The sequence below is a fragment of the Contarinia nasturtii genome, unplaced genomic scaffold, assembly GCF_009176525.2.
Source record: "Contarinia nasturtii isolate CC-2019 unplaced genomic scaffold, AAFC_CNas_1.1 Cnas_scaffold_4311, whole genome shotgun sequence".
Taxonomy (NCBI): Eukaryota; Metazoa; Arthropoda; class Insecta; order Diptera; family Cecidomyiidae; genus Contarinia; species Contarinia nasturtii.
Window position 1 is genome coordinate 34681 of NW_022201606.1, and position 26139 is coordinate 60819.

At 34.3% G+C, this 26139-nt stretch overlaps 2 protein-coding genes across 3 annotated transcripts in view; one reads left to right on the plus strand and one right to left on the minus strand.

Annotated features, from left to right (window-relative positions):
• The first annotated feature begins 791 nt into the window (after nt 1-791).
• Nucleotides 792-18781, plus strand: LOC116350865 (fibroblast growth factor receptor 3-like). Its single transcript, XM_031782836.1, has 4 exons — nt 792-2706; nt 16949-17121; nt 17331-17526; nt 17680-18781. Exons 1-4 carry the CDS (start codon nt 2480-2482, stop codon nt 18008-18010), a joined length of 927 nt encoding a protein of 308 aa, XP_031638696.1. The 5' UTR covers nt 792-2479; the 3' UTR covers nt 18011-18781.
• A 358-nt stretch (nt 18782-19139) lies between these two features.
• Nucleotides 19140-26139, minus strand: part of LOC116350582 (probable multidrug resistance-associated protein lethal(2)03659) — a 9166-nt gene continuing 2166 nt past the window's right edge. Inside the window, exons 2-17 of one of the 2 annotated variants that reach the window (XM_031782420.1) lie at nt 24904-25002; nt 24450-24695; nt 24231-24307; nt 24014-24127; nt 23765-23946; nt 23524-23695; nt 22771-23445; nt 22179-22486; nt 21666-22093; nt 21396-21603; nt 20987-21308; nt 20648-20926; nt 20553-20578; nt 20234-20458; nt 19640-20164; nt 19140-19576 (exon numbers count right to left, since the gene is read on the minus strand). In XM_031782420.1, coding sequence (XP_031638280.1) covers nt 19403-19576; nt 19640-20164; nt 20234-20458; nt 20553-20578; nt 20648-20926; nt 20987-21308; nt 21396-21603; nt 21666-22093; nt 22179-22486; nt 22771-23445; nt 23524-23695; nt 23765-23946; nt 24014-24127; nt 24231-24307; nt 24450-24695; nt 24904-24980 — 4038 coding nt within the window. In that variant the 5' untranslated portion in view covers nt 24981-25002 and the 3' untranslated portion in view covers nt 19140-19402. Of the gene's footprint in view, nt 19577-19639; nt 20165-20233; nt 20459-20552; nt 20579-20647; nt 20927-20986; nt 21309-21395; nt 21604-21665; nt 22094-22178; nt 22487-22770; nt 23446-23523; nt 23696-23764; nt 23947-24013; nt 24308-24449; nt 24696-24903; nt 25003-26139 lie in introns of both variants that reach the window. The other variant, XM_031782419.1, reaches the window with a different exon arrangement.

Here is a 26139-nt window from a genome sequence, read left to right on the forward strand (position 1 = left end):
TTAACAAAAATGTTGACAAAAAAGGTATCATACGAAAACGAATAGATACAAAAAAAAAACAAACTATATTTGCCGAGCAAAATTAAATTAATCGCTTCATTTTCGCTGAGTATATATACCAAAGAAAAGGATGACGAAGACGCAACAAACCGTGAGCAACAAAGTTCAAATAATCAAATAGCATTAAGTCTTTTTTTTTGTACCTGTGTGTGCGCGACACAGTGAATGGGCGCGCACAGTTTGTGTCATTTCAATTGGTCCCCACACAAGCTGAAAAAAGAACTGGCATCGTGAGATAGACACACTGAATCATCATCATCATCACCATCATCGGCGTTTTGTTTGTACAAACAGGATTACACATGTATACGCGCGTACATCACCTGGCAGATTGGTTAAACTTTCGCATTTCAATTGATTGGATATGTCAGGCTGTGCTAAACATATATACATAAAAGTATATCTTTCACTCTCGACAATACAATCACTGCCATCCACATTATGCTGCACAGATACAATACGTATGCGAATATTACGGTAAGTGTGCGCTTTCGCGTGTTTTTCGATTGTGTTCGCTTAGGGTTTGGTTGTGTGCGTGTCAGTTGTGTATGTGCTTGTTTGTTGTCTGTCGCCGTCACTTTGCGTTCATTCCATAAGTGAATACAGTTGTTGTTGTTGTTGTTTTGTTATTGTTCGTGTTGGTGGTGGTGTGCCGTGCCGTTGCTGTTTGTCATTTGTTTGCTTATGTGCTGCTATTCGTTGTATTGACTTCAAAGTGTTCAGTTCTGCTTGACTTGAAAAATGAGTAAGCACAACATCAATGGTTAGTTGATTTCAAGCTATCAGAGCGTGCACACACGTATCGTTTGTTGCAATTGTGGCGTCTATCTATTAGTTCAAATCAGTCGTTTACGATCTTGTGCTGGCGTTCAACGTGCGAATATATCAATTTGAAAGCGTGTTATAGCTTTGCGAACATAAGCGAGGCAAAACCTTTTACCATCATTAGAAGTGTGTAGTCGTTTTGAATGTTCATTAGCGTGTATACAAATAAATTCATTGGGAGAATTCTCGGAAATCTGATATAATGATGAGTGAGCTTATGTTAGTGAAGAAGTGATGTGAAAAAATAGGCAAATAATTAAGCGAATATAGATGAATTTAATTTAATTCCATACGACAACAGTCGACAGACAACGACCAAAAATAAACTCATCCATGTACTCGATATTGTTGCTATGGATAATTATTTAATTATCGAAAATAAAATTCATGCGTAAATCAATAACGAACACACAAAAAAGTCAAAACATATTCAGTTTTAACATATATCTATAACAAAAACAAATAAAATTGTGCGGTGAATGAAGAAAAAACCCACTTGACATTTAATTTGAGAGTACAAATTTCTCAGAAACTTAAATTGGGCGAACCAAAATAAAAATTTCCACAAAGAAACACAGAAAAAAAAACGAATTAAAAACAAGTCAGAAAAGACGTGAAAAAAAAACATTTTTTTCATAAACAAATGAAACTTACCGCGTCTTAATTTATTTGACACTCTCACATAAAAGCGAATTGTGAACGCGAACCGCGCGAACGTATATAAACTGATCTTTGTCTGACACAAGTAGCACGCCAACCAACGGCTCTCTCTCATTCATTAAAAAAAAAAACAAACACACGTCGGAGATTTACATGCATGTATTGCGTATGCAAGATTCTAAGAAATTATCATTTCACTTTAATTTGAGTTGCTGTTTTTGTTTTCGTGCAATTGTCTGTTCATTCATTCGTGTGTTATTTTGTCATTATTTCGTCTCATTTTAACTGCGCCTGTTGAAGTGATAAAAACTATAGAAAAGAGATAACCGTATTGTGGTGAACGAAATGAGCTTAACCAACAAAGATATTGGCAATTCAAATCTTTTGTGTATCGTTAAATGTGTATGAAATCAATCGTTTCGACTCATTTCATTTGGCATAATAAAAAGAAGTAGAAAAATTTATGTTAAAATCAAATAAATAATATATAAAATCCGTTCCAATTTTCCGCCCGGTTCAATAAAATTACACAGAATTGACTCGAATTATAAATAAATTTGTCGGTCGATTTGAATTACTTGTCGTGTGTGCGTGTGTTTGTAAGTGATATTTATATGTAAACAAAAGAACAGCAAGTTCAAGCGCAAATAATAGAACGACAGAAAAAAACACATATATAAAGCAGAAAAAGAGCAAAATCATTATTAAAGACTCAGTCATTGTATCAAATTCATCGTCAAATTCAAAGAAACGAATGACAAAAAATCCAAACAACACAGAAATTAATACAATAATACAATCCGGACACATGAATATTAAACATTTCATGCGAAAAGCAAATCAATAAAACCAACACATCATAAACAACAACCTTTTTTTTAATTCAAGTAATAAATTCGAATTTATCAACACAAAGTAATTAAAACGCATAGACATGGCTGGAAAAAGTGTGATTTCGTTAGATGTATTCATTGTAGTTTTACTGATAACTTGTGATAAATTTGCTTCAGCCATAAACGAATGTCAAACGCATCAATTTTCAAAATCGATAAATTCAACGCAAATGCAATTCACAAAGGAGGCCGTCAGCCGTGAATACGCTTTGAACGGACAGTTCAAAAGTTTGCAGTGTTGCGTTAAGTCCTACCGAAGCATCGAATGGTAAGCTATCAAAATTTATTTATCTCTTTTATTATTATATTTGTGATGATAACGGCATTTCTGATAGAATGCACACACAGCATTCGCAAATCGAATTTATGTTTATTTTATTTTATTTTGCTTGGTTATAACAGAATTGTGCATTTTTTCTCTCTCATCTAAATCGAATTATAATACATTGTAGATTATTTTATTTGGTTTATTCCGCTTGAATTCAGCAGAAAAATCCATAACAAAAACAACTGAAAAAAAAATGGAATCAGTCTTTTTCTGTATATAGAAAATTAATTCTATTATTATTAAGTTCGATGAATACCTTCCGGTGTTGCTTTACATCGTTTTTGACGTGGTATTTCCATTTAAATTCTCTCTTCATCACTTCATTCACTCTCATATACTATATGAATTATAGATTGTATTGTGTATGGGTCTGTGTTCTCTCGTTTCTCTTCAATGCAACACATTAATGAATATGTTGGAAATAATAGCGAGTCATCAAGACAATGGTTACTGTAATAAAGTTTTTCAGTTGAAATGTGAGCCACCTTTGCTGCTGTGCATTCAAGTGCAAATGTAAAATTTGTTGTTACGAAAAGAGACACAAATTTTACTATATATGCTTACAGTAAATGATTTGTTCTTTTCGTTTTTATGGAAAAGTGACGGTTCATGAGAAACGAATCTAGTTACATTTCCAAAAAATTGACATACAAATTGCACCATGTATCCGTTGCTGAGTGAAGAGTCAAAACAGTAATTAAATATGAACATTTAAATGAATGGTTTGGTTGATTGTTTTTTTTTTTTTTGTGTGTGTTTTTTGTCTTTTGTTCTCTATTTCTATTTCATTTGGCGTTTGCTTTTATATATAAATTGTATCCGCTTTACGGGTTGTCATTGCAAGGGAAATGTAACAACGTAATTGTTAGCTTTGCATTTGCATACGAGTTGAAATAGACGGTTAGTGTAGCAAAAGATGTTCAATTATATTGAATATTATACTGTAGGAGTGTTCTTGCGTACCATTGTTAGTAAGATGTCACGAAAGCATTGTTCAATTATTCCTCTATCTTTTTCGCTCATTGTATGATTTAGTAGTGGCAAACTGCATTTTTAATGTACGATTGCAAATTGCAAACACACCGTCATGACAACAATTTTAACTTGTTCATGAAACACCAACGGTAGCGGCGCAAACGCTATTGGTGAACACAGTTCCGTTCAATGTGGATGTGAACGCGCATAATTTGGGCGATACTTTGTATATATGTATTGGTGAATTGTTGTCATTCAATATATGCTGTGAAAGGCATCATGCAAATTTTATCAGCATAAGCGACAACTTGAAATTGTTAATAAATGAAACATCTACATAATTGTTTTACTCCTCTTTTGTTTGTATTTTTGTTTTTTTTTTTTTTTCTGTTGTTTCTTTGTATTTCCACCAAACATCGTAACGCTTGTAATAAGCGGATTTCGTCGGTGTAATTGCTTCTCAATCAGTCATTTAACAAAATGCCATCGCCTATACAATACACTCCAGCCGAGTAGGCAACGTCTTAATGGGCCGTAATCCTTGTTAGGTTTGTATTCGTGTGTGTGTGTATGTATATTTTTCTTCGGCTCTTGCCTAAGTGTTTCTTTTTACAGCCGATTCTTTAGTTCAGTCTGTGAAAAGTCTACATGATTATGCATGTTGAGACGCATTGAAGTATGCAAACGAATACAAAAATGAAGGTAAAAAAGAAAACCGATTTCAAGACAGAACCAGCAACAACAACAATAAAATAAAGCAAAGCCAACGACAAGAGTTAACCGAATGCATATCCAAAGTGGAAAAAAGGCAGCACATTTTTATGCATGTTCATTTCTTCAGCTTGATCTCATTGTCGGTATTGTTTCTGCCGTTAAATCTCAAGTGGATTCAAGGTGCCTTTTTTTCATTTTGCTCCTCTCAAACGATCAATTTTTCTCTCGTTATCCTATTGTGTGGCGCATTGTGTTTTTCATTTCGTTCGCACACTCAAACACATTCGCTTACCGATACCACTTTTTTTTTTATCTCATTCCGTTTTTCTTCGTAAAATAGCCCATTGTATGACTCTCTCACAAATGCACATGAAAACGATGAACAACAAACCAAAAAAAACACAAAATAAAATGCTGCACATTCACTGAATTGATGGCACAATAGAATTCAATTGTTACTTCATTGGAACAAAAGGTGGGCTGCATTCTGCAGACCCGTTGTACGTTTTGTGTTCGCAGTAGTTGCATTGCTACGGATGCAGATATTCATGATAATAAAATACTTGGAATTTTCATGTAAAAATACTGACCGAAGACCCGATGCGACAATTGCTGCATACTGATTGACACCAAACCAGAATAAATTCGAAAAAGAAAGAGAGACTCAGAAATAAATTACTTCGATTGATCCAAATGGTATGCACTGTTCTGTATTTTCAAAAGAATATCCTCCAGCATCTCTCATTGAATGTAATGCCAATCAATTGTACAAAATCACACCATTCTCTGTCAATCCCATTCGCACCAACTTAGAAAACCAGCTTCACTTTGTTCCAAAAACTAGACATTTTTAACTATTATACACTTAATTTAATGACCAATTTTCGGTGAACTCTGAAAATGTCATCAATTCTTTTTTAGCTCAGAAAATAATCTATAAAAATTGTACGCACACACTTCAATTTGCAATCGCAGAAGTAATGGGAGTTTAAATATGTATAGCCACGCATCAAATGTGATTCATTCATGGCGGTGAATTGGCAAACAGTATTTGACCTACATCAATGCTCGTATGTTTTACATCTTTCTGTAATGCGGTGTAAAAACATTGTTCGAACATTTTTCTCGGTGTCTTCTTTGCAACTATATTTTCGGGGAGGTCCGTATGGAATTTGTCTCAAAACATTCCACATTTACCAATCATGTTCGATTTTTGTTTGCTAATTTTACTCTTTTTTCATGTAATGGATATGCGAAAAATGTGATCGCGAATTTGTGAGTTTTTTTTTCTTCAAATACCACTTTAGTTTTTCTGATGTATTGAACTTTATTGTCTCCCACATGGAACGAATGACGTGATTTGCATTATGAGTGAGAAAAAGAAACAAAATGCAATCGCAAAAACTTCAACAGAATTAGAAACCAAGCTTAACGCCTCAGAGTGAAGATGCCTTTATTCACCAATGTTTTTTTTGTCTCGTTTCATTCTCCGCAAAAAATCGTCGTTAAAAGATGCCAACCATCATTTTTTTTCGTTCATCGACATTTCGGAGAAAAGAACAAAATCACATTCAATTTGGGAGCTAGAATTTAGCATATAACGAAAGATGAATAAACATATGCCATGCGTATGTGTGTTATTCGAATCCTTTTTTTTTATCTAGAATTCCCCGAATGTCTGGTGTTGCAGAGTGTTGATTGAAAAATGATTTTAAGTCGTTTACCTCTTGTTAAATATCTGTTGGTGTGTTAATCCCATTTTGTGCTGTGCAAAACTTGTCATGCATCTATTCATAATCTTAATATGTGTGTTTGTGCGTGCGTGTTTGTATTTGTGTAAGTTGTTGTGTTTGTTTTAAAATGCCAAATATTCCTTCATTTCATAGAGTTGATCGTTTCATTATATGTTTTGGGTGCAAATCGGTATACTTACCGTTTGCACGCTCATTAAGCAAAAATACAAAATGCATGCTACAGATTTACGATGGCCAAATCATTTAGACAAAACACAATGGATCAAATGCAGAGAGTCCAGCTATAAAGCAAAATGAACAAGACAACTAAATGAAAATAAGATAGCAACAGCAGCAGAAGTGAAAAGAGAAGCGAAAAAAAAAAGAAACGAAGCGCATACAAGAATATACCGACCAGCATAAGCACTCACGGGACCGATGTGCAGCAAAAATTTAAAGTGCTGATGAACAGCAAAAGAGAAAAAAAGACGAAGTAAAAAAAACAACGACAGAGAAATGAACACATAAAACAGAATAGAAAAAGTAATTGAGAAACGAAAGAGAGAAAGAAAGAAAGAAAAAAATGAGAGAAATAAGAACGGCACAAAAAATGAGTAATTTTCGTTTGGACTCCAGAGCTGTATTATTAATATTTTCCCAGAAACACTTCGATCTTTACTACCGAGAATTGAAATCATTTCTTTTCTCCCCTTCTCTATCTCTTTCTCTCTCCCTCTCCCATTCTATTTTGCTTTGCTTCAGCATGGTTTTAATCACTTTGGTGCCTTGTTCATCTTATTCACAAGAATTGCTGTGTTCGGCATTTTTTCTCTTCTTCTCTTTCAGTCGTCGTCTTTGTCGTTTTTTTTTTATTTTATTTTTCCTTCCTCTCCACTGTGTCTTATCTCCCATATTCTTGTCGGCTCTGTGCTATGGTGCTGTGTGCGCTTTTGCTTTTGTTATTTGTTATGTGGGTATCATTGGACGAGTGCACACGCAGTAATACACGTATCATGTTGTCTTATTTTACACCTCTATTAAACTGCTGCTTCATGTATGTCGCAGCTGTTCACATCACAAATAGTGTGTTCAAATTGATGTAAGTTGTTCTGCTTTTTGAGTGCGTGAGCGTATGCATTAAATGTGTATGCTCAAAGGTGAGCTGAATGATGTGTACTGTTTACCTCTGAACCTTCGCCGAATGCTGAAAACAAAGGCAAACAAAAAAAAAACAATTCAACAACATAAACACCTTGATTTTCACCTAAAAAACCTTGAATCATTGACTTTGGTTTATTGCAAATTTTTCAATTGCAACAGAATGAGGTCCCTTTTTACTTGACAAAAAGAGATATAATTTTGTCACTCAATGCTCTTGTTTGTTCTGGAACATTGTACGTTGTCCTTGAGTTTCTGTACCGCTGAGTGGGTCGTACAGCGCCACAAATATTGCTCCATCTGCCGCTGATGCTGATGTTGATGTAATATATGAGTGTTTCTATCTTCCACGAAATTTCCCCCATAAACAACTATACAAACAGAATTTAATAGCTATAGCATTTGGCATAACCCTCGTGAAAACATTCAATTTTTCCGAAACCAATTATAGCTCACCATGAAAACCCATGAGTTAAATGGTTGCTCGGCAATTTAAATTCGCAGAAAACCTTTATTGGGAAATCCATCAGAATTCGAATATGCTGAATAGCAACAGTTCTAACAGCATATACGTCGTTTGCATTTAACAAGTGGATTTCAGTTTTCTCAGACACATATTGTGTTTGAAACTTTCATTAGTTTCCAAGAATGTTTTTTCATTTGCATTTATCCTGATGCTCATTCCAGTCACTAGCACTTATAGTCGTACACACATGAATAACAATCCGATTTCAATGATTGCATTACACATTTGCATGTATTTGATGAAATATTATCAATTCACACAAACAGAAAACCATATCGTTAAATTGATGATTGAAATTGTGATATATGCGAGCTTGTGTACAGTTGCAACCCGACCAAAATATTTTGGGTTCAGATCCCGTTCGATAAATTCTTGGAAGTCGATGAAAGCCTGGCAATGGAACTTTTCACAGAATGTTTATATAAAGGCTGTTACTGTTGTGATGCGAATAATCGGGGTGGAGTTGCAGCTAACACTACATAGTTACCGTTTTGCTTCTTCTACTCTAAGTGCAAACTTCTTTTTCGCATTCAATCAAAATTTCGTAGAAAACCCGTTTTCATTGGAAATAGCTACAGTTACTGCCTCCAAAGACCAAACATAAAACGCTTTATATACGGTGATATAGGCAAAACTTTGTCTTTCGTGTACAAAACAACGCTCGTACGTACCACGCATCTGGGGCTTTAACTGATATATTTCCACGAATCAAAATTAAATTAGATCGTTGTGCTTGAAAACGGAAAATTCGAAAGACAATGCTCGAAACAACGTAATCGAAAAAACACACGCACACAGCACACGCACACAGCACACGCAATTCTGGAAAATTTATATCGCATTTTGATATTTTCAGAAAAGCTTCTATCGTCATATAATTTGTCGAAAACAACTGCACAAAATTTCTTCGAATTAAGATAAAAATGTATGCGCTGTGACATCAGTTCAATTCTGTGAAATGTAAATTATTTGCTTGCAAATTGCGATACGGTTTATTTCAATAAAATTGAACGCAGATGGAAACTTTTTTTTTTTTAAGAAAAAAATACTTGAAATCTTGTGAATTTGTTTTAAAATAAATGAATACATTTACTCTGATAATCCTTTTCATAAATGCATGACCATGAAGAAGATATTCGATTTGTCAAAACACTGCATTTAGTACTACGGACTATGATTTATTTGCGTTCGAATGCCATATAATTTCTATAGTATATGGGTTCGACTCACTTTACAATGGCAGATATACTTTTATTACCTCACAGTTTCAAGTTTATTACTTTGTGTTGTGTTTGTGTGTGTATAGTTTTTTTTCTGTTTTTATTACAAGCTCATTTCCTTTCATTTCATTTGGCATTTTTCTGGGAAAAACACTGAAAACCTTGCAAAACTGCCCAAGCAGAACGAATTCTAAAAGCGTTCATTCATTCTAGAAAGGTTCAATTTACATACCAATTATTATTCAAATTTTTTTTTCCTTTAAAATTTTGCTTGCAAAATGAAACACACACACACAAAAACGAAAATCTGTTCAGCTCAAAGCAAACTCATCACGTTGAACAGTTCGCCGAATTTCGGGACAAACAAGGCAGGTGTTTGGCAAGTTTTGACGACAAATAACGTTTTTTATTATTTTATCCATTCACTTAGTTCCTGAAAGTGAACGAAATTCCATTGAATCACAATAAAATTGATAACAATTATTACATCTTGACTTACTTAAAAGGTATCTATAATAATAGTTTGAACCTACTTTAATCGCATACGTATTGTGGCCGACCAATCACAACCTGTTACTGAATGAGATATCGACTTATTTTTTGCTTTTTCTTTATTTTATTCAAAACCCGTCACAAATGTATTAGTTCAGTTAGTCATTCCGAGAACTCAATTTACATAATGAGCCAATCCGCATTAAAATTAAGTCGTGAAAGCGTGTTTCATTTTATATCATGTCTAAATAAAAAAAATCAGTCTCTGAATGGGATAAATCTATTAAACAAATAGCACATGTCAATGGCATTCCCGTTTCGACTACAATGAGTTCGTTATTCACTCACGCAGTCTAAGCATCATTTGATGATAAAACAAATCATCATCAAACATTCTCAATGATTTTTCATAGAATCATTCGAAAAAGATTGTTTAATCGGCTTTGGGGAAATTGTTTGAAAGATTCTAACAAAACGTTTACAGACAGAAAAATTGATTGAAAAATTGTTGTTTGAATTGGTCAATCTATTTTTTTTACTGGATTGTTGTGGCGTTACAAGCACATTGTTGTCTCAACTCTCTTGACTAATCCGAAATCGTTTTTATTAGGTGAACTACAAATATGAACATTTGTTTATTTTTTTCTCCTTTTTTTACTTCTTCTGTTCTCTTCAATATTTCTTTCTTTCAATTCTGTGCTCTCCTGATTTTCTTCTGTATTCACATGTATCAACATGATCTGGTGAATGTTGAGCCATTTTTTTTTTTTTGTTTGTTTCTGGAACGGTAACTATACGAAACGGAGGACAAAAGTAAAACGGCGATTTCTTATTGTTAACTATATTTGTATAGCCATGTGAGATGTGCATACACATTGCATATTGTATTGGATACCAAAGAGCCTGATGCCGATCACTTCATTCAAATCATTGAGTGCGGGCACAGGTAGACGGGACGGCACACGGAGTGTGGTGATCGACAGTTTAGTCAACATATATAGTTTTTCACAGTTTCACATATCGTCGTTCATTCGTTTGGGTTTTTTTCTTCGTTCTTTCTCTTTCTTTCATCTTCATTCGTTTCTTTTATACGTTCCGTCCGTCGGTACTCTTTTCTCTTGGTTCTTCCAACCAATAGCCATAAGTTCCGAGATTTTCTTATTGTGGGATCTTCTTTGCGCTTTGAATATTATTTCAAGAAAAAAATGTACAATTTCGTCAGCCACACAATGAAATGGTAGAAGATGAGAGGAAAAAAATGTCGATGCATCGAACGCGCCTTGAAATCAGATCCCAATTCTCGGACGCGCACATTCTTTGAGTGAGAAGCTAGAGAATCGGTGCCGTAAATGATGATCATTCACATTTACAATACATTGTGAAAAGAAGATAGAAACAAAAAGATTCGATTTCCATGGAAATATATAAACAGACGATGAACAAAAATGCTCGAAAATAAATAAAGATAAGCACAACCCGACTAAACAATTGACACACACAAAAAAACATTTTTTTTTTTCATTTGAGTGTGCATTATTTTATTTTTTCGCTTTTCAGTTCGTTGAGTTTTGATCTTTTTATGTTCGGTCGACCAACATCCAGTGTGGTGGGTCTCAGTATTGCTCATAATTTTTCTACAAAATTCAATCGTTGCATGAGGCTACATTGTTTTAAAAATGTGGCAACGAAATCATTTTTATCAGTTATACATATACGAAAATTGTTTGCCAAAGATTTCGAATTTCTTATTTACTTAATAGCACACAAGCTTGATTCTAATGAATTTTATCGATTGTTTTCACAATTACATTAACGAGGTGCTAAATAAATAAATGGGAAATGTTATGTGAGTCATAAGACGCACTCAGAAATACGCTTTTTTATATTCTCTTTCGTAATTTATTTGATGGTTGCGGTGTGTGGTGTTTCGTTTCAAATGTGCTGATTTAATTTGAAATTAGTCAGTTTTGAGGCGAGCGCACACGTCACACACAGATAAAATTAATTTGTTCGCATCTGTTTCAACAATTGCTTACGTTTTCGATAAATGTAGAAGCGTTTTTACAACAATAAATAACTCAGCGAAAAAAATTCAGCCATTCCCCCACAACGCTGCAATCGCGGCAAATTCAACGTAAAATTCCAACTATTCGGGAATTTCACGATCTATTTTTAAGAATTACGCTGTGTCGATTTGTTGTTGATCATTTTTGTACAGTAGCTGGAAACATTTGCTTCATAAAAAGAAATTATCGATTGCAAATGTTTACTGTAAAATTTGTTAGAGTAGGTAAGTGTAATTTATCTACACACATACCGAGCGGTCACAGTTTGAAGAAAATATTAAAATGAAATTAACATCAATTTTATTATCTGCCTGTTCGAATTCGCGGAATATGTAAAACACATACATTTTTTTCAATTAGCAAAACGTTTTGCTGCCGCTGCTTTGCAGAGATTGGCGAAAAAGGAAATTGGCTGTCATTTTGAATGTCCATTCAATTTTTAATCGCGATTGAATGAACCCGGTGCGTTGTGCATACAAATTTCAACATTTCCGATTGAATTCCATCCACTTTTTTTTTTATTGCTCTTTCTGTGCATATATGTTTCCATTTGATTGCACGAAACACAACCGAACCAAAGCCTGAACGAACATGCGAGACTGCGGTTTTGTTTGGGACGAACACACTGAATGTGTGTTCATTTTATTTTTTTCCGTTTGACATTAGATTACCAGGAAAAAGATAAAAACATCATTGAACTGAAGCGACGCATGTAAATCGCATTCACACACACAATGCAAGCAATTTTGTGTTTGTATCGTTTGTTTCACTTCATTTCGTTCTACAAGCTATTCTCTTTTTCTCTTTTGTTTAATTTTATGCCGAAATTCGAACACCAAAATGAACAAAAATATACACAAAGAGAGAGAGAGAATAAAAATTGGCCTGGCAAAATACAGTCAATGGTCAAACTGATTGAGGAAAAACGCACAGATTTTTATCGTTTCTCCCTGCGCTTGCTCATGACAGATACACATAAATCACTGAATGCATTTCTTTACCACAAAAATAAGAGGAAAAAAATAGAATAGTTTGCGACTTAGTTTCCAACTGTTGAAAAAATAAAATAAAATTTAAAAGAAACCAGAACTTCAAAATGCCAAACGCACCGTACCGACGAACAAACTGAAAATTCGCAATAATTCTCTTTCTATTGCTCTCTCCAACTGCTTTTGTTCTTTTAATAGTCTTTAGAAATCGTTAAACTGAAGAAAGATTTTTTACAGTTTAGGTATTATTAAGAAAGCAATCAAAACCACGGGGGAGTTGTCATTGTGTTGCACATTCGTTTCGTATTCTCTTTCTATCTCTTACGATTCAGTACAAATGAGATCGGGAATATGTGGTATATGGGATTAAGAAAAACTTTTTGCAGCTTATATCGGTCAATTGTTCGGTTGAAGTTAACTGCTGATTAGAGAGTATTAAAATGCGTGTTTGTTTGTTGAATGTAATGAGTTAATTAATGAGCTTTTTGATACATTTTCACAACTTAGTGGCAACACTTCAGCGCAACGGACGACGGTCACATTTACCCAGTTTTTTTTGTGTGTTTTGAGCTCACTCGAGCAACGATATTATTTGTATGTAATTCGAGACGAAAATTATTTAAAAACAAAAACATCAGACTTGTTGCTCCATTGGTAACATGTGGCGCTACTTCTTATGAACTATCTGTCTGTTTCGTTTCTCTCATTTGGTCGTCTGCAAAGTTTACCACATCATTTTTGCGTTTAATAATTTAAGTGTGAAGGCGAAAATTGAATTGATGGACAGTGTCATAAACATTTGGTAATTTTATTCAATCTCTGACGCTCTGACTCTTACTTTGGCCAAACAAACTGAAAACCAAATATTAAATTCTTGTTTAACGTTTTCCCCGAAATATACACCCAAAAGCGTTGTGTATACACGTTCTATGTGTGAAATTGTTTGCGGCAGATGGATGATTCATGTGGTGATTGGGCCGGTTTTTAGCGACAATAAATACCGACCGTCTGGCTATTGTATGACGATGATGATGATAAAATTAAAAACGTGTGAGATATCTATCATGTGGCGATGAATGGTTGTTGCGATGCAACGCGATACGACGGTCTGTCTACATTCCATTCCACGATTTCGATGAAAAACCAACCAACCGAAAATTAAAAATCGCCAATTCAAAAAAAAGGCATGACGCGGCACTGAAGTATTGTAAAATCCATAAAAAAAATTGCCAATAACGATTTTTTTGCAATATATTTGATTTTCCGAGCCGGAAATTTTACCATCGATCGACCAATCTCGACTTTGTTTTTATCTCTGTATCTCTCTTCCTTTCTGCCAGACAAAAGAATGCTCCTTTTTCGTGCATTCGCCTGAACATTAACATGCTATTATTATTATTGCTTTTCTCTTTCGACGTTTGGTGCGCAGATCTCGACTGCCATATGAAGCCATAAATAAGTCGAGTTAACGCAAAACGTATCATTATTGATGTGAGAATGCAATCAAAATTCTTAGCAAAATTATGCATATTATGAGTTTGGGCGATAGCATTTTACTCTGAGAATGATGAAACCGCACGAAACAATCTCAACAGCAACGACAATTGTTGAGGTAAACCACAGCGCATTGATTGTAATCATTGAGGATAATCCGTTCACTCATGCATTGATGGATTAATATTATGCTCGTTCATTGTTGAATCGCTGCAATTGTTGAAAAATTTATGAAGAAAATTAAGCGTGCAGTCAATAGGCTAACACCGATTATGAAACGATTTTCAAATTTCTCATGTAAATGAACAAATCATTCGAATATGGTAGAAAATCAATTGAGGTATTAATTATAAAATATCTATGCTGCATAATATGCGATACTATGTATGTTTTTGAGATTCTCTAATAAGACCCATTATGAAAATTATATAGTGATGAACAGGATTGTGAACAAGAACCCATTTAATCGTACACTGTTTAAAACAGAAATAAAAGGAACAAAATATGGATTAGTAATGAAATAATAGAAGTGGCGTATGCATACGATACGCCGTCGTTATGTGTGTGTTTTTTTTGCAATTTCATTTAGCGAAGCAATGCATTTGGCTGCTGTATACTAATATACGTCGTTTAATATTTAATTGTTCTCACACGCAATAGTTGAAATTTTCTAATTAGAGCAAATGCGGCACACGGAGAAAATTAATTTTTTTTTATCGGGAATAACATGTCTCTCGTTCTCAGTCGAGAGCTAATTGCACATTATTAAATAAAATATAATGAAAAAAAGAATAGCAACGACATCAAAGCAGAACACTGAAATTCACCGGAAAATTTGCTATTCATTGGCATGTCGACTCGTGAGTCCAGCGAAACATGATTAATCATATACGCAAAGAAAGATAGAGAGATAGTGAGAGAGCGAGAGAGAGAGAATCATCGTCACCGTCATTCATCATAATGCTGTCATTTGCAAGTGTATACTTCTCTTTCGCTCATCAATGTAAACATGAATAGTACAATTACTCAAATGATGATTATTATTATTGTTATTACGACTTCTAGTTATTTGCAGCCGCGGTTTGGTTTTTGCGTACGGTATATTCAAGCAATTTGCTATAATATGAGCTTAAATTAACGTTAATAATTTATTTTCACAATATGTCGATACACAAATGGCACATACACACAGAGAGACACTTACAATTGAATATAAAAAAAATGAAGGCAACAATCATAATGATACTCAATAAACATGAGTAATTTTAAAAATTCTAAAGAAAAAAAAAGAGATTGTGGTTAGATAGTTTCGATTGATGTTTGTAGTACACTCGTTTGTACTGACAAAGTGGATAATTTCCGAGAACACACGTTTGATATGATCGCATAGAAAGCGAATTAATAACACGAAAATATATAATGATTTTCTTATTTTCTCGGCGTGATTGCTCTTCAGTAAAATGAGCAATGCACATACACATTCTGTTCGGTTTTGTTTAACTTTAAGCATGACGATTTTCATAAAATAAAATAAAAATCACACATTTTCCCAACCTCAACTCGACTCATGCCCATTTTACCACACAATTTCATAGATTAATGCTCCGTTGGAAATATAGACAGTTGCAAAATTGTACAATATGAAGTACGTAAATGATATTCTATCTTGGTCTGTCTCGTTCGTTATCCATCCGTCGTCTATCGCTGCGATCAATGAATCCAGTGTAATAATTTGTTCCAAGAAATGCATTTGCGTAATTTCACATTTTGCGCACTGCAAAAATGCAAAGGCCAAGCATTCAACTAACTCTCATGATGCATACAGATACACAAGCACAGGCACAGACACATAGATATATGATTATATGATTATAGCAACTTTTATATCCAACAAAATGATTTATAACTCTTACAAAGTGCTTATTTTGTAAGGTTTAACTGCCGTATGTGAACTGTTGCGTTTTTTTTATATTTCGGTGTGTTGCGTTAATACATGTGCAAAAATTGCCGCTTGTGAACGTGCTCAAATCTCTTCACTTCGCACATTCGCATCATTGTTATACCTAGGAAGAATCTTCAATTATACATCTGACCATAAAAAAAAAGAATAAATTGCAAACAAACGAACAAACGAGCTAATGCTTGGAAGTAATGTGAAATTACAAAAGTTAGAGAAGTTTCGAAAGTATCTTATCCATTAACAAAAAAAAAACAACACTTGAACAATCAATATCGATGATATTTTGTGGAATTTTGTCATATTTTACAAATCCAACATCATAGCAGTTTGTCATTGTGGTTGTGGTTTCGACGAAAAATCTGCCACACGAATATGAGTCAATTACTTGAAAATTATGACGTAAATAATGATGAAGAAGAGATGCTTTCCACACACACAAACACACTCGGTGGCGAGTTCATTTAATGTACTATTTTATTTTCGCACGAAAAATACTGATGTGGTTGAGAGTTGGGAGGGAGCACAAATTATTTCGTTTTTTCCTTTCAAATATATTTCGCAATTGGCAGAGCACTGCCGTCGTCATATCGTAAAACACTGTGCGAGAAACAATGAATTTCTCGGAAATGTAATTTTTTCGAATGAAATTGATATTTTTACACATTTCATAAGAATGTTCCACTCAATGATCACAACAAATTGGTTTTAGGTTTATTTAAACAGAAAAATGCATGCCCCATAATAACTAAAACATACCACTAAAAGTGAATTGACACTAATTTATTTCAATTTTGTTCAATTTTATAATTTTTATTTATCATCGTTTGTTTTTTTTTTCTTTTTCTTTTTGCCCAGGTTTAAAAACGGACAACCATACCCATGGTCTTCATCATTAATTCTGTATCCGCAAGCAGAAAACCAGACGATTTACACGAGACACGCAACAGTCAACGACAATGGGAATTATACATGTGTAATTCGCAACGATACTCATAAAATGGAGCATGTTATCGAATTTACTGTTCAAGGTAATTAAATAAACAAGACATTTACAATTTTAGTCATTGTGTATGCTTAAATGTGTGCGGATACGAATGCATATAGGAACAACTATCTTATCTATTTAACATATCATAGTTGTGCTGGGTTCTTTTTTCTCTTTAATTCTTATGTTCGTTGGAGACAATAATCAATTTATATTTTTATCTAATCATATTTTTTTTAATTCTTTGCGCAGCGAGCCTACCAGATTCGCCTCTGGCGACATACAAACCACACGATCAGTATATTGAACGGAGCAAAGAGGCACGTTTCTATTGTGAAGCATTTGTCGGATCCATTCGTTTACCGGACTCGAAAAGTTTCATTTCATGGTTTCGAGTGTTTGATGATGGTCTTGAGCAAAATATTGAAGCACAGGAAGTGATAAGAAGGTGAGCTTTTCCAAACTAATAATCGTAATTAAAACTTGAAGTTTTAAACGTTTTATAATTTAATTATACAATTCAATTGAATATATTGAGTTAAAACTAGAACACATAGTTAAAACTTGATTTAATAATAATTTTTTTTTGTTCACGTAACAGAGAGGACAATCAAATCGTTGGTGCATTATTAATAATCTCTGCGGTCGAGCTACACGATTATGGTCGATATTTATGCCGAATTGAAAACGGAAATGCTGCTCATCGTCTGGAAATGTCTGCATGGTTGATTGGTGCAACTCCAATTAATGCCCAAAATGATTCATTGATGCCGGCTTTAGTACTTGCTCTGAGTGCGGTTACTTTATTCATATTAATGATGTTGGCCATCAAATATTTATCGGTGTATGTTAGATCGCATCATCGGCGCGATAAGAAATTGTGTCATTCGATGCATTCGAGTGAATCGATTAGAATTCGAGAAGTAATATAAGTTAAAATAAAAATGATATACTACCACCACGACTAAAGAATATTTTAAAGATAATTCACTTCAATTCCATTCAAATCGGTTTCATTTACTTAATTCATTACTTAACCTATTCCATTCATTTTCGCAACATCGCAAACGAAATTTTACCGATTGACAATGTTATTGATTCTCATTACAATTATGATTTGAAGAATGTCGACTTTTGACATTTTTTGCGAATTTTCTGGTGATTTTTTTTCTATTTGCAAGTAATTTTTATGAATGTTTTTCGAATGCATTGAAGAATTATTATTTTAGTGACGAATATACTATACTATTTTGTAAATAGTATAATGCTATGTACTGTTCTTTTTTTGAGGAAAAAGAAAACAAAAATTATAGTCAGATACTTAATATTATGTATTATAATATTCTAATTTATTGAAATGATCGCATTAGATAACAGTAGCCATAGATGTTAAAATATCAATTTTCAATGATAGATGGAAAACGGAGAATTATACTTCTGGTTAATGATATCAAAACAATTAAATTAAATGTTCATTTTGAAAATGGTTTAGCACACAGGTCAAGAAAGTTTGTCAAAAAATCTTGCACGCGCAGAATAAAATATAGCATTCAAAGAATATAAATATATCTTAGATTTTATGTGTAAGTGTTTACTCGGCATTGTTCGATGTGAAGATATATGTGACTGTAATTTGCTATAATATAAATATATATATGTATGAGAATAAATGAATCATTTTACTTCGTAACTTAAAGAAACCATCAAATGCTTTTCATTGTGTTAAAATAGCTTTTCGTTGTGTTTGAGATCGACAACTATGTAAGTGCCTCTTTACATTGCTTCTATACTTTCATTGAAATTATTGGCCGTAACTTACGTAAGTTGAAATTTGCGCATGACATCTCTTCCGAATATGGAAGCTTTAGAAATTCTTCAATTAACACGAATAAAATGAATGCGCAGTCGTCTTTAACGTTCCAATAAATGTTCTTTATTGCGTAAAAGGCACATTTTTTCTTAATAATAGCAACATTTAATTAGTTGTAACATGCAAACTATATATAATTTTTTTTGTTTGGACAGCGATGAATATGTGGCAGAAAAAGAAACAAATATGAGGTAATTGTCTGTTTGTTTAGTACTTGATTCCAATTTTTATATATCCATTAAATTGGATATTCAATATAAATCGGCAACCAGTCGATATATAGGTCCATTCATTTAATAAAGTTTTTGCACAAACTTAAATCCAATTGCAATTGATGCGCTTATAACAAAACATGACAAAATTGTCAACAAAAATAATTGTGGTAATAATGAATTAAACTAAACTAAATTTAACCTAAATTTTGAGGAAATTGATTTCAGTTTTTTTGGCAGTTTTATTCCACTTTGTTCTTGCGTGCTTCATGGGCGTCTGCGGCCATCTTGCACAAGTTGTCAAAGGTAGATCGTCCAGTTTGTTTGGCCATGCCGTAAAACACTTTATTACCGCTTAGATCGTTCAGCAGCTCATATGGACTGGCGTATTCCACCAACTGTCCGGCATCCATCACCTATATTCAAATAACATTTAATTTTACCCACACATAAAACGATGTCAAACTGAATTTTGTTACCATAACTTTATCGGCGTCCATAATTGTATGCAATCTATGGGCTATCGTCAGAATTGTGCAGTCTGCAAATCGATTTCGTATTGTTAATTGAATTAATGCATCCGTTTGTGGATCAACATTGGCCGTCGCTTCGTCTAGAACTAACACTTTATTTTCACGCAGAATGGCACGTGCCAAACATATTAATTGACGTTGACCCACACTGAAGTTGGCTCCACTCTCTGTGATTTTGCCTTGTAAACCGCCTGGCATATCTCGCACCGCATCTTTTAATTTAACTTCTTCGAGTGCCGACCATAATTTTTCATCGCTGTACTCATCGAATGGATCCAAATTGTAACGCATTGACCCAGTGAAGAGCACTGGTTCTTGTGGAATGATTGAAATTTTTGATCGTAAATCATGCAAACCCATTGAAGCTGTATCACGTTGATCGATCAAAATAGAACCGTCATTGTATGACAACCGGAATAGTGCGTTTATTATGCTGGATTTTCCAGCTCCCGTTCTTCCGACGATACCAATCTAATGTGAAGAAATGCATTTAGTTTGTTTTTTATTACGGAATTAGTTTTGGTAAGTTTCTTTTTCAACCTTTTCCATTGGTAAAATATCGAAGTCCAGATCTTTCAGCACCAAATCAGCCTCCGGATCAGGGAAGTAACGCAAGGAAAGTTTATCGAAAATGATGTGACCTTGCTGTGGCCAATCTGGTGGTGGTTTTCTGTCACCCGTTGCTTCTAACTCATCTTCAGGATCGACAGTTTCGTATTCAACAACACGTTCCACGGCGGTCATTGTGTTCTCAAGCTCAGCACTCTATTGCAAAAAAACAACATTATTATGTAACTTTTGTGCACTGCATCGGAAATGCGAAACAAATTATCGCTTTTCAATTAGTTTAGTATCTTACCTGTCGCATGCCCCATTGCACCATTCCTAGCAAATAAAGTAAAGAGTATTCCACATGAGTATCAAACCACTTGTCATTAAAGTTTGAATACGTACCGGTCATTGCAAGAGCCTGTGTAATAGCCAGGCCGACATTTCCACCTTCACCACCAAAGATGAAGAAACTGATTGTAACAACAGCAATATACATCACACAGAATATATCCAACCAGAAGCCAAATGCACGAGACGTTGAAATGAATAGATAAAAGGCTGAACTGTGGTTATCTTGAATTTTATCAAATTCTTTGATGAGAATTGGTTGTGCGTTGAACGAACGAATTGTGGTGAGTCCGGTGAGTGATGCACTCAAATGTGAATAAATTGGTGAACGAGCTGAAACAAATTGAGGTTGGATTGAAAAACCATCTAAATAAAAATGAAACAACTACTTACTTATCGCTTCTATTCTTTTGATGTTTCGTGACGCTGACAGATAGTAGCCACGCAAAAAGTAGAAAATTATACCGACAATAACCGTTGGAATTATAAAGTAATAGTTTACGATAGAAATGACAATAATAATTCCGAATAATTGCAAAAATATTTGAATGACGTCTATCATAACTGCTGGCAAAATTTCATCGACTTGACCCATATCTTTGGAGAAACGATTCAAAATACGCCCCGATGGATTCGTGTGAAAGAAATACATTCGAGCTCGTGTAACACCTTGAAACATTGTATTGTGAAGGTTACGAGATGCTTTCATTGCAAGCTATTTTAAAAAATGATGATGATTTTATGTCAATTCAAATTAAAAGAATATTGTTTTAAAAGAAAGGAAAAAGGAAATGACACATACTGAGAAAAAGATAAAGCTCCGAATCAATGTCACGATGATAGTGGCGATGATAAGAGCAGTAAGCGTGTAAATATACACCAAACGATCGGTGTTGGCTATTCTTCTTGTAAAATCGGCGAGTTTGCCTTCGGTCACATGCAAATCGACATCGGGATTTTCGGTAGGATCGTCCATTTGTCTTTTGTTTGAGACCTCTTCTTGTTTAACCCTATTGAAAATCATGGTCAACATCTTATTTCAACATTAGATCATGCCATATAAAAAACTCACCAAAATTGAACGTAATAATCGCCCCCAGAAGCCAATAATTGTGCCAATACACAAAACATAACCATAATAAAAAACATCAAATAACCACCGCCCGCTTTGAAATATTTCGCATACATTCGCATTCCAATTGATCCTTCGGCCCGTTTCTCTCCAACATCCATTGGATCTTCTTCCAATATTTCTTCTTCCAACGAATACATACTACCCATACTGCTGCGTCGGCTACCTCCGAGTGTTCTTCGGCTTCCTGATCGTGAACGACTCAATGCACTTTCACTGCCAGTTTCTTCTTTGCCCGTTTCAAGAATTTCCATCAAATCCAAACCACGATCTCGTAAATTGTCATAGCTGCCCACCGCTTCGACTCGCCCATTTGATAGAATGACAATTTGATCCACATATTGCAAGAATTGCAATTGATGAGTCACCTGTATTCACATACGACACATTTTATTCGATAAAATACGAATTCATTAACGAAAGACTTTGTGAAAAAAAAAAAACATGTATTACCAAAATGACTGTTTTTTCCTTGAGAAAATCTCGGAGGCACTGGTCAAAGAGATGCTTACTGACATGTGTATCAACAGCGCTCAATGGATCATCAAGCAAATAGATTGCAGCTTTGCGATAACAAGCACGAGCCAAGCCAACACGAGCTCTTTGTCCGCCACTAAGACTTGCACCACGTTCACCAATAACTGTCCTATCACCATGCGGCAACAATGCAAAATCTCTTTCTAAGGCACACTTTCGCACAACTTGACGATATCGTTCACGGTCGTAAGGTTGACCAAACAAAATGTTCGACCGAACGGTACCTTTTGAAATTGATGTTATTTGTTAAATGGCTTTTTGATGATTTCAAATTAAAATGTTATACTGATTTATAATGATTTATTTTGACATTTTTTTTGATATCGTTTTTAGAATGTGCAATTTCATCATTGATATTTTTTTTTTCGTTCATTACATGGTTTTAATTAATTATTTCGCAAATCACTCGATTGATAGACTCTAAATTAAAATGAACATCTGTTTGATAGACATTAGATTATCATCTTCATGTGGTGAGTTGATTTAGTCTAAAAATGGATATACTTGCCAGTGAAGAGCCATGGTTCTTGTGCAGCATATGATACGGCTCCATTGACCGTAACAGATCCGGACTCGGGTGGCAGTTCACCGAGAATTGCCTGGAATAAACTCGATTTGCCAGCACCAACGGTGCCAATTACAGCAACCAAAGTACCGGGCTGTGCTCTAAAGTTGATATTATCCAATGTATAATCGGCGGATGCTTCGTTCCAACGAGCTTTGAAATTTTTCAAAACTACGCCCGCTTGTGACAAATGGGTGGCGGCCATTTTATCCATTTCTTCTTGCGTTAAATCGTGATCAGGATCGCTGTTCTCCTCCAACGACGAAGTACTTTCGGCAAATTTACCTTCGGGTTTGTCCATCATCTCTTCATACATCATAAAATTTTGAATACGACGAATCGAAACAAGGGCTTCGGCCAATTGACCGACCCCCTGTGGAAAGAAAACAGTCATCGTAACACGTAGTATATTGTAATAGGCTGTGATGACAAAAGCTTTTTCCGCAGTAACCAAATTGCCGAGCAGTGCGAATGCCACCAAACTGATAAAGATTGACACACGCGTTGTAAACATAATGAATGATAACAATATACCACGAATGAATGACACATATTTTATCACGTTGATTTCTTTTTTTCGTGCATATTCAACCATTTTACTGAAGGGCCTCTCCCAAGCTGCAATACAGAGCGAAAGATACAAGAAGAGCGATTAAAATGGTATGATAGTTCAAATGGAAAAGAGAATACACATACCGTACATCTTAATAACTTGAATGCCTTGAATGATTTCATTCATGAGACGTACACGTTCGTCTGTACGCAATGCCGTTTTCAATCGAAACACCGACGTTTTCTTTCCCATAAACGCTTGAAATGGGATAAACATTAACATGAATATAACACCAAACACAGCTGATATTCCAATCTGTAAAAAATCATCATAGTTTTGATAAGAAAAAAAAGCCATTGATCGATGAAATGATTGAATTTTTACCTCTTGGTACATGAGATACGTTACAGCAAGTGTTTCAATCGGTCCCACCCACAGAAAATGAAGGAAAATTATGGCAATATCCAATCGGCCCACATCGTTTGATAGCAAATTCACCACTTGACCCACAGTCGTTTCGCCAAGAGCATTTTTTGATAATCTCAACGATTTTCGATAAATCATACCTTAGAAAATTTTCAATTCCATCATTTAGAAATCATTTTGTTATAAATCATATAATACTCAACATACTACACATTGCGATGCGCATTTTCATGCCTAAATGCATTTGACTCAATAGATATGGATGCATTAACATAACATTGAACGCGCTAGCCAAAACGACAGCTGTTGCATAAAAATAGGCTTCGAACATAGGGCCAAGATGATTGGGAAATGTACTCTGCAGAGAGTCTAAGATTGCACCGAAAAATATCGGTTTTTTTTTGTACCATCGTCACATTCATACCGTCCGCAGAGAGACTTCCGTTTTCTGGACGTGAAAAAAATTGCACCAATGCACCAAGAAATTCTGGTTGTGGAACACTGCAAATAACATTTATTGATTCTTATCACTTTTTGGTCACTTTTTTTACTGTTCTTTGAGTTTTTTTTTTTTTTGTTTTCATTTTTAAAATTACACAAAAACGTATTTATTTTAAAATTGAAATGGGAAAAGAACTCTTACCGAAGGAAAAACTCCAAACAAAATAAGCTCAATCCCAAAAACATAAATTCCATTCCAAATACACGCATTATCACTCGAAACAGGCTTGGTCGTTGATTTCTCATTCTTTTGTATGCCACCTCATCTTCCCAAGCTTTACACAATTTATCACCGAGATAATCAGCCTTATGGCTTTTCAACGGTTTATACAAGTCATTTTGATCATACTCTGACCTACGAGCCTGACGAAATATTGGAAAAATCCAACTATAACCGTAAAAAGAAAATATATTTTTGTATTATTTATTATGAATAGGACGGAATTTACAAACAAAAAATTGACTCAAATCAAATACCTATTTAAAAAAGCAAAATAAATTGTATCAGTAGTAAAGCAAATAATATCAAGTAGCAAAGACATTGCGGGCCAATGGATTCCTACAAACTAAAGCGAAAATATGCTTTTCAAACGTACCAGAAACATAAGTAAGAACAACAATTGGCATCTTCCCGTGGATTATCCGACAGTTCTTTACTTTTTAAGTACTCCATGGTTCTGCTGTTTCAGAGAAACCTGCGGACAAAAAAAAAACTTTGAACATTTCATGTGAAATACTTTGATCGAAAATAATTAATTGCCTGCTCTAACAGAAGTAGAAGTATCTTTTTTTAAAGAAATGTTTAAATCTAATTCACTTCGATTGTTGAAATCAACTGAAACTTAAATGCTGCACACAAGATTACCGCCATACATTTCAAATCTATTCTTTAGATATGATAACAGTGAACTTTCGCTAGACCGTAACAAAAGATAGGCAAAGTTGACATTCACCTCGGTCCTTTCACTAAGCTAATGATGTTTTTCTCTCAATTTACTGACAATGTCTGGCCTTTCTTCCGAGTCAGATAATGATTACCATTATATTTTGCTCAAACACCTTCACATTAAAATTTTTGATTTGAAATAGAATTTTTATTTTTGATTTTGGCAAAATAAATCATTAGCCAATCAGTCAGTTGTTCATGAACACTTGATGCTTCGATGCGATTGTTTCACATTTTTGTGTGGTATGAGTGCAACAGTTTTTTTCCGTACTGACAACATATTCCAATGATTTCCATCGTTTTTTAATTAAAGAATAGAGTCATCGTACAAACTTGTTTGGTAGCTGATAAAAAGCGAAAAACAACATGATCATATTCTATCGACAAAAAAAAGTGTATGTGACCCGAACTTGATAATGAAATATTAGAAGTCTTCCGTGGCTCACATAAAAACATAGTGTGGCCGTTATCAGCAATCGAGGAAAAAATCGAAATAACATTCGTTCAAATGCATCAGTTTTGAAAGTCATAATTTGTTCGTTAAAAATCTTCTAATTTTGATTTATTGCGTCTGAATTTTGCAGACAAACTCTCTATAAATAAATTGTAAACATTGGTAAACATAATGAACTTTATACATTTTTTTATGGTTAGCAAATAGCGCATACGTCCTCAAGGAAAAAATTTAAGGGGGGGGTAATTGAAAAAAATCGAGAGGGGTAAGCAAAAAAGTGAAGTGTATTTTGCGAAAAGTGTACCTTTTTCGTTTTTTTTTTTTTTTTTTGCTCCTCACTTTTTGGGCGAAAATCCCTAGCAAATTTAAAGAATTTTTCCTACGTTGAAAACAAAAGTGAGGAGCAAAAAAAAAAAAAAAAAAAAAAAAAAA

What these genes read in the sequence shown, in the direction of transcription:
- LOC116350865 (XM_031782836.1), top strand. Translation starts at nt 2,480, where the DNA reads ATGGCTGGAAAAAGTGTGATTTCGTTAGATGTATTCATTGTAGTTTTA. An exon ending in TATCGAATTTACTGTTCAAG is followed by an intron (nt 17,122 to 17,330) that starts GTAATTAAATAA and finishes TTCTTTGCGCAG; the next exon opens with CGAGCCTACCAGATTCGCCT. An exon ending in GCACAGGAAGTGATAAGAAG is followed by an intron (nt 17,527 to 17,679) that starts GTGAGCTTTTCC and finishes TTCACGTAACAG; the next exon opens with AGAGGACAATCAAATCGTTG.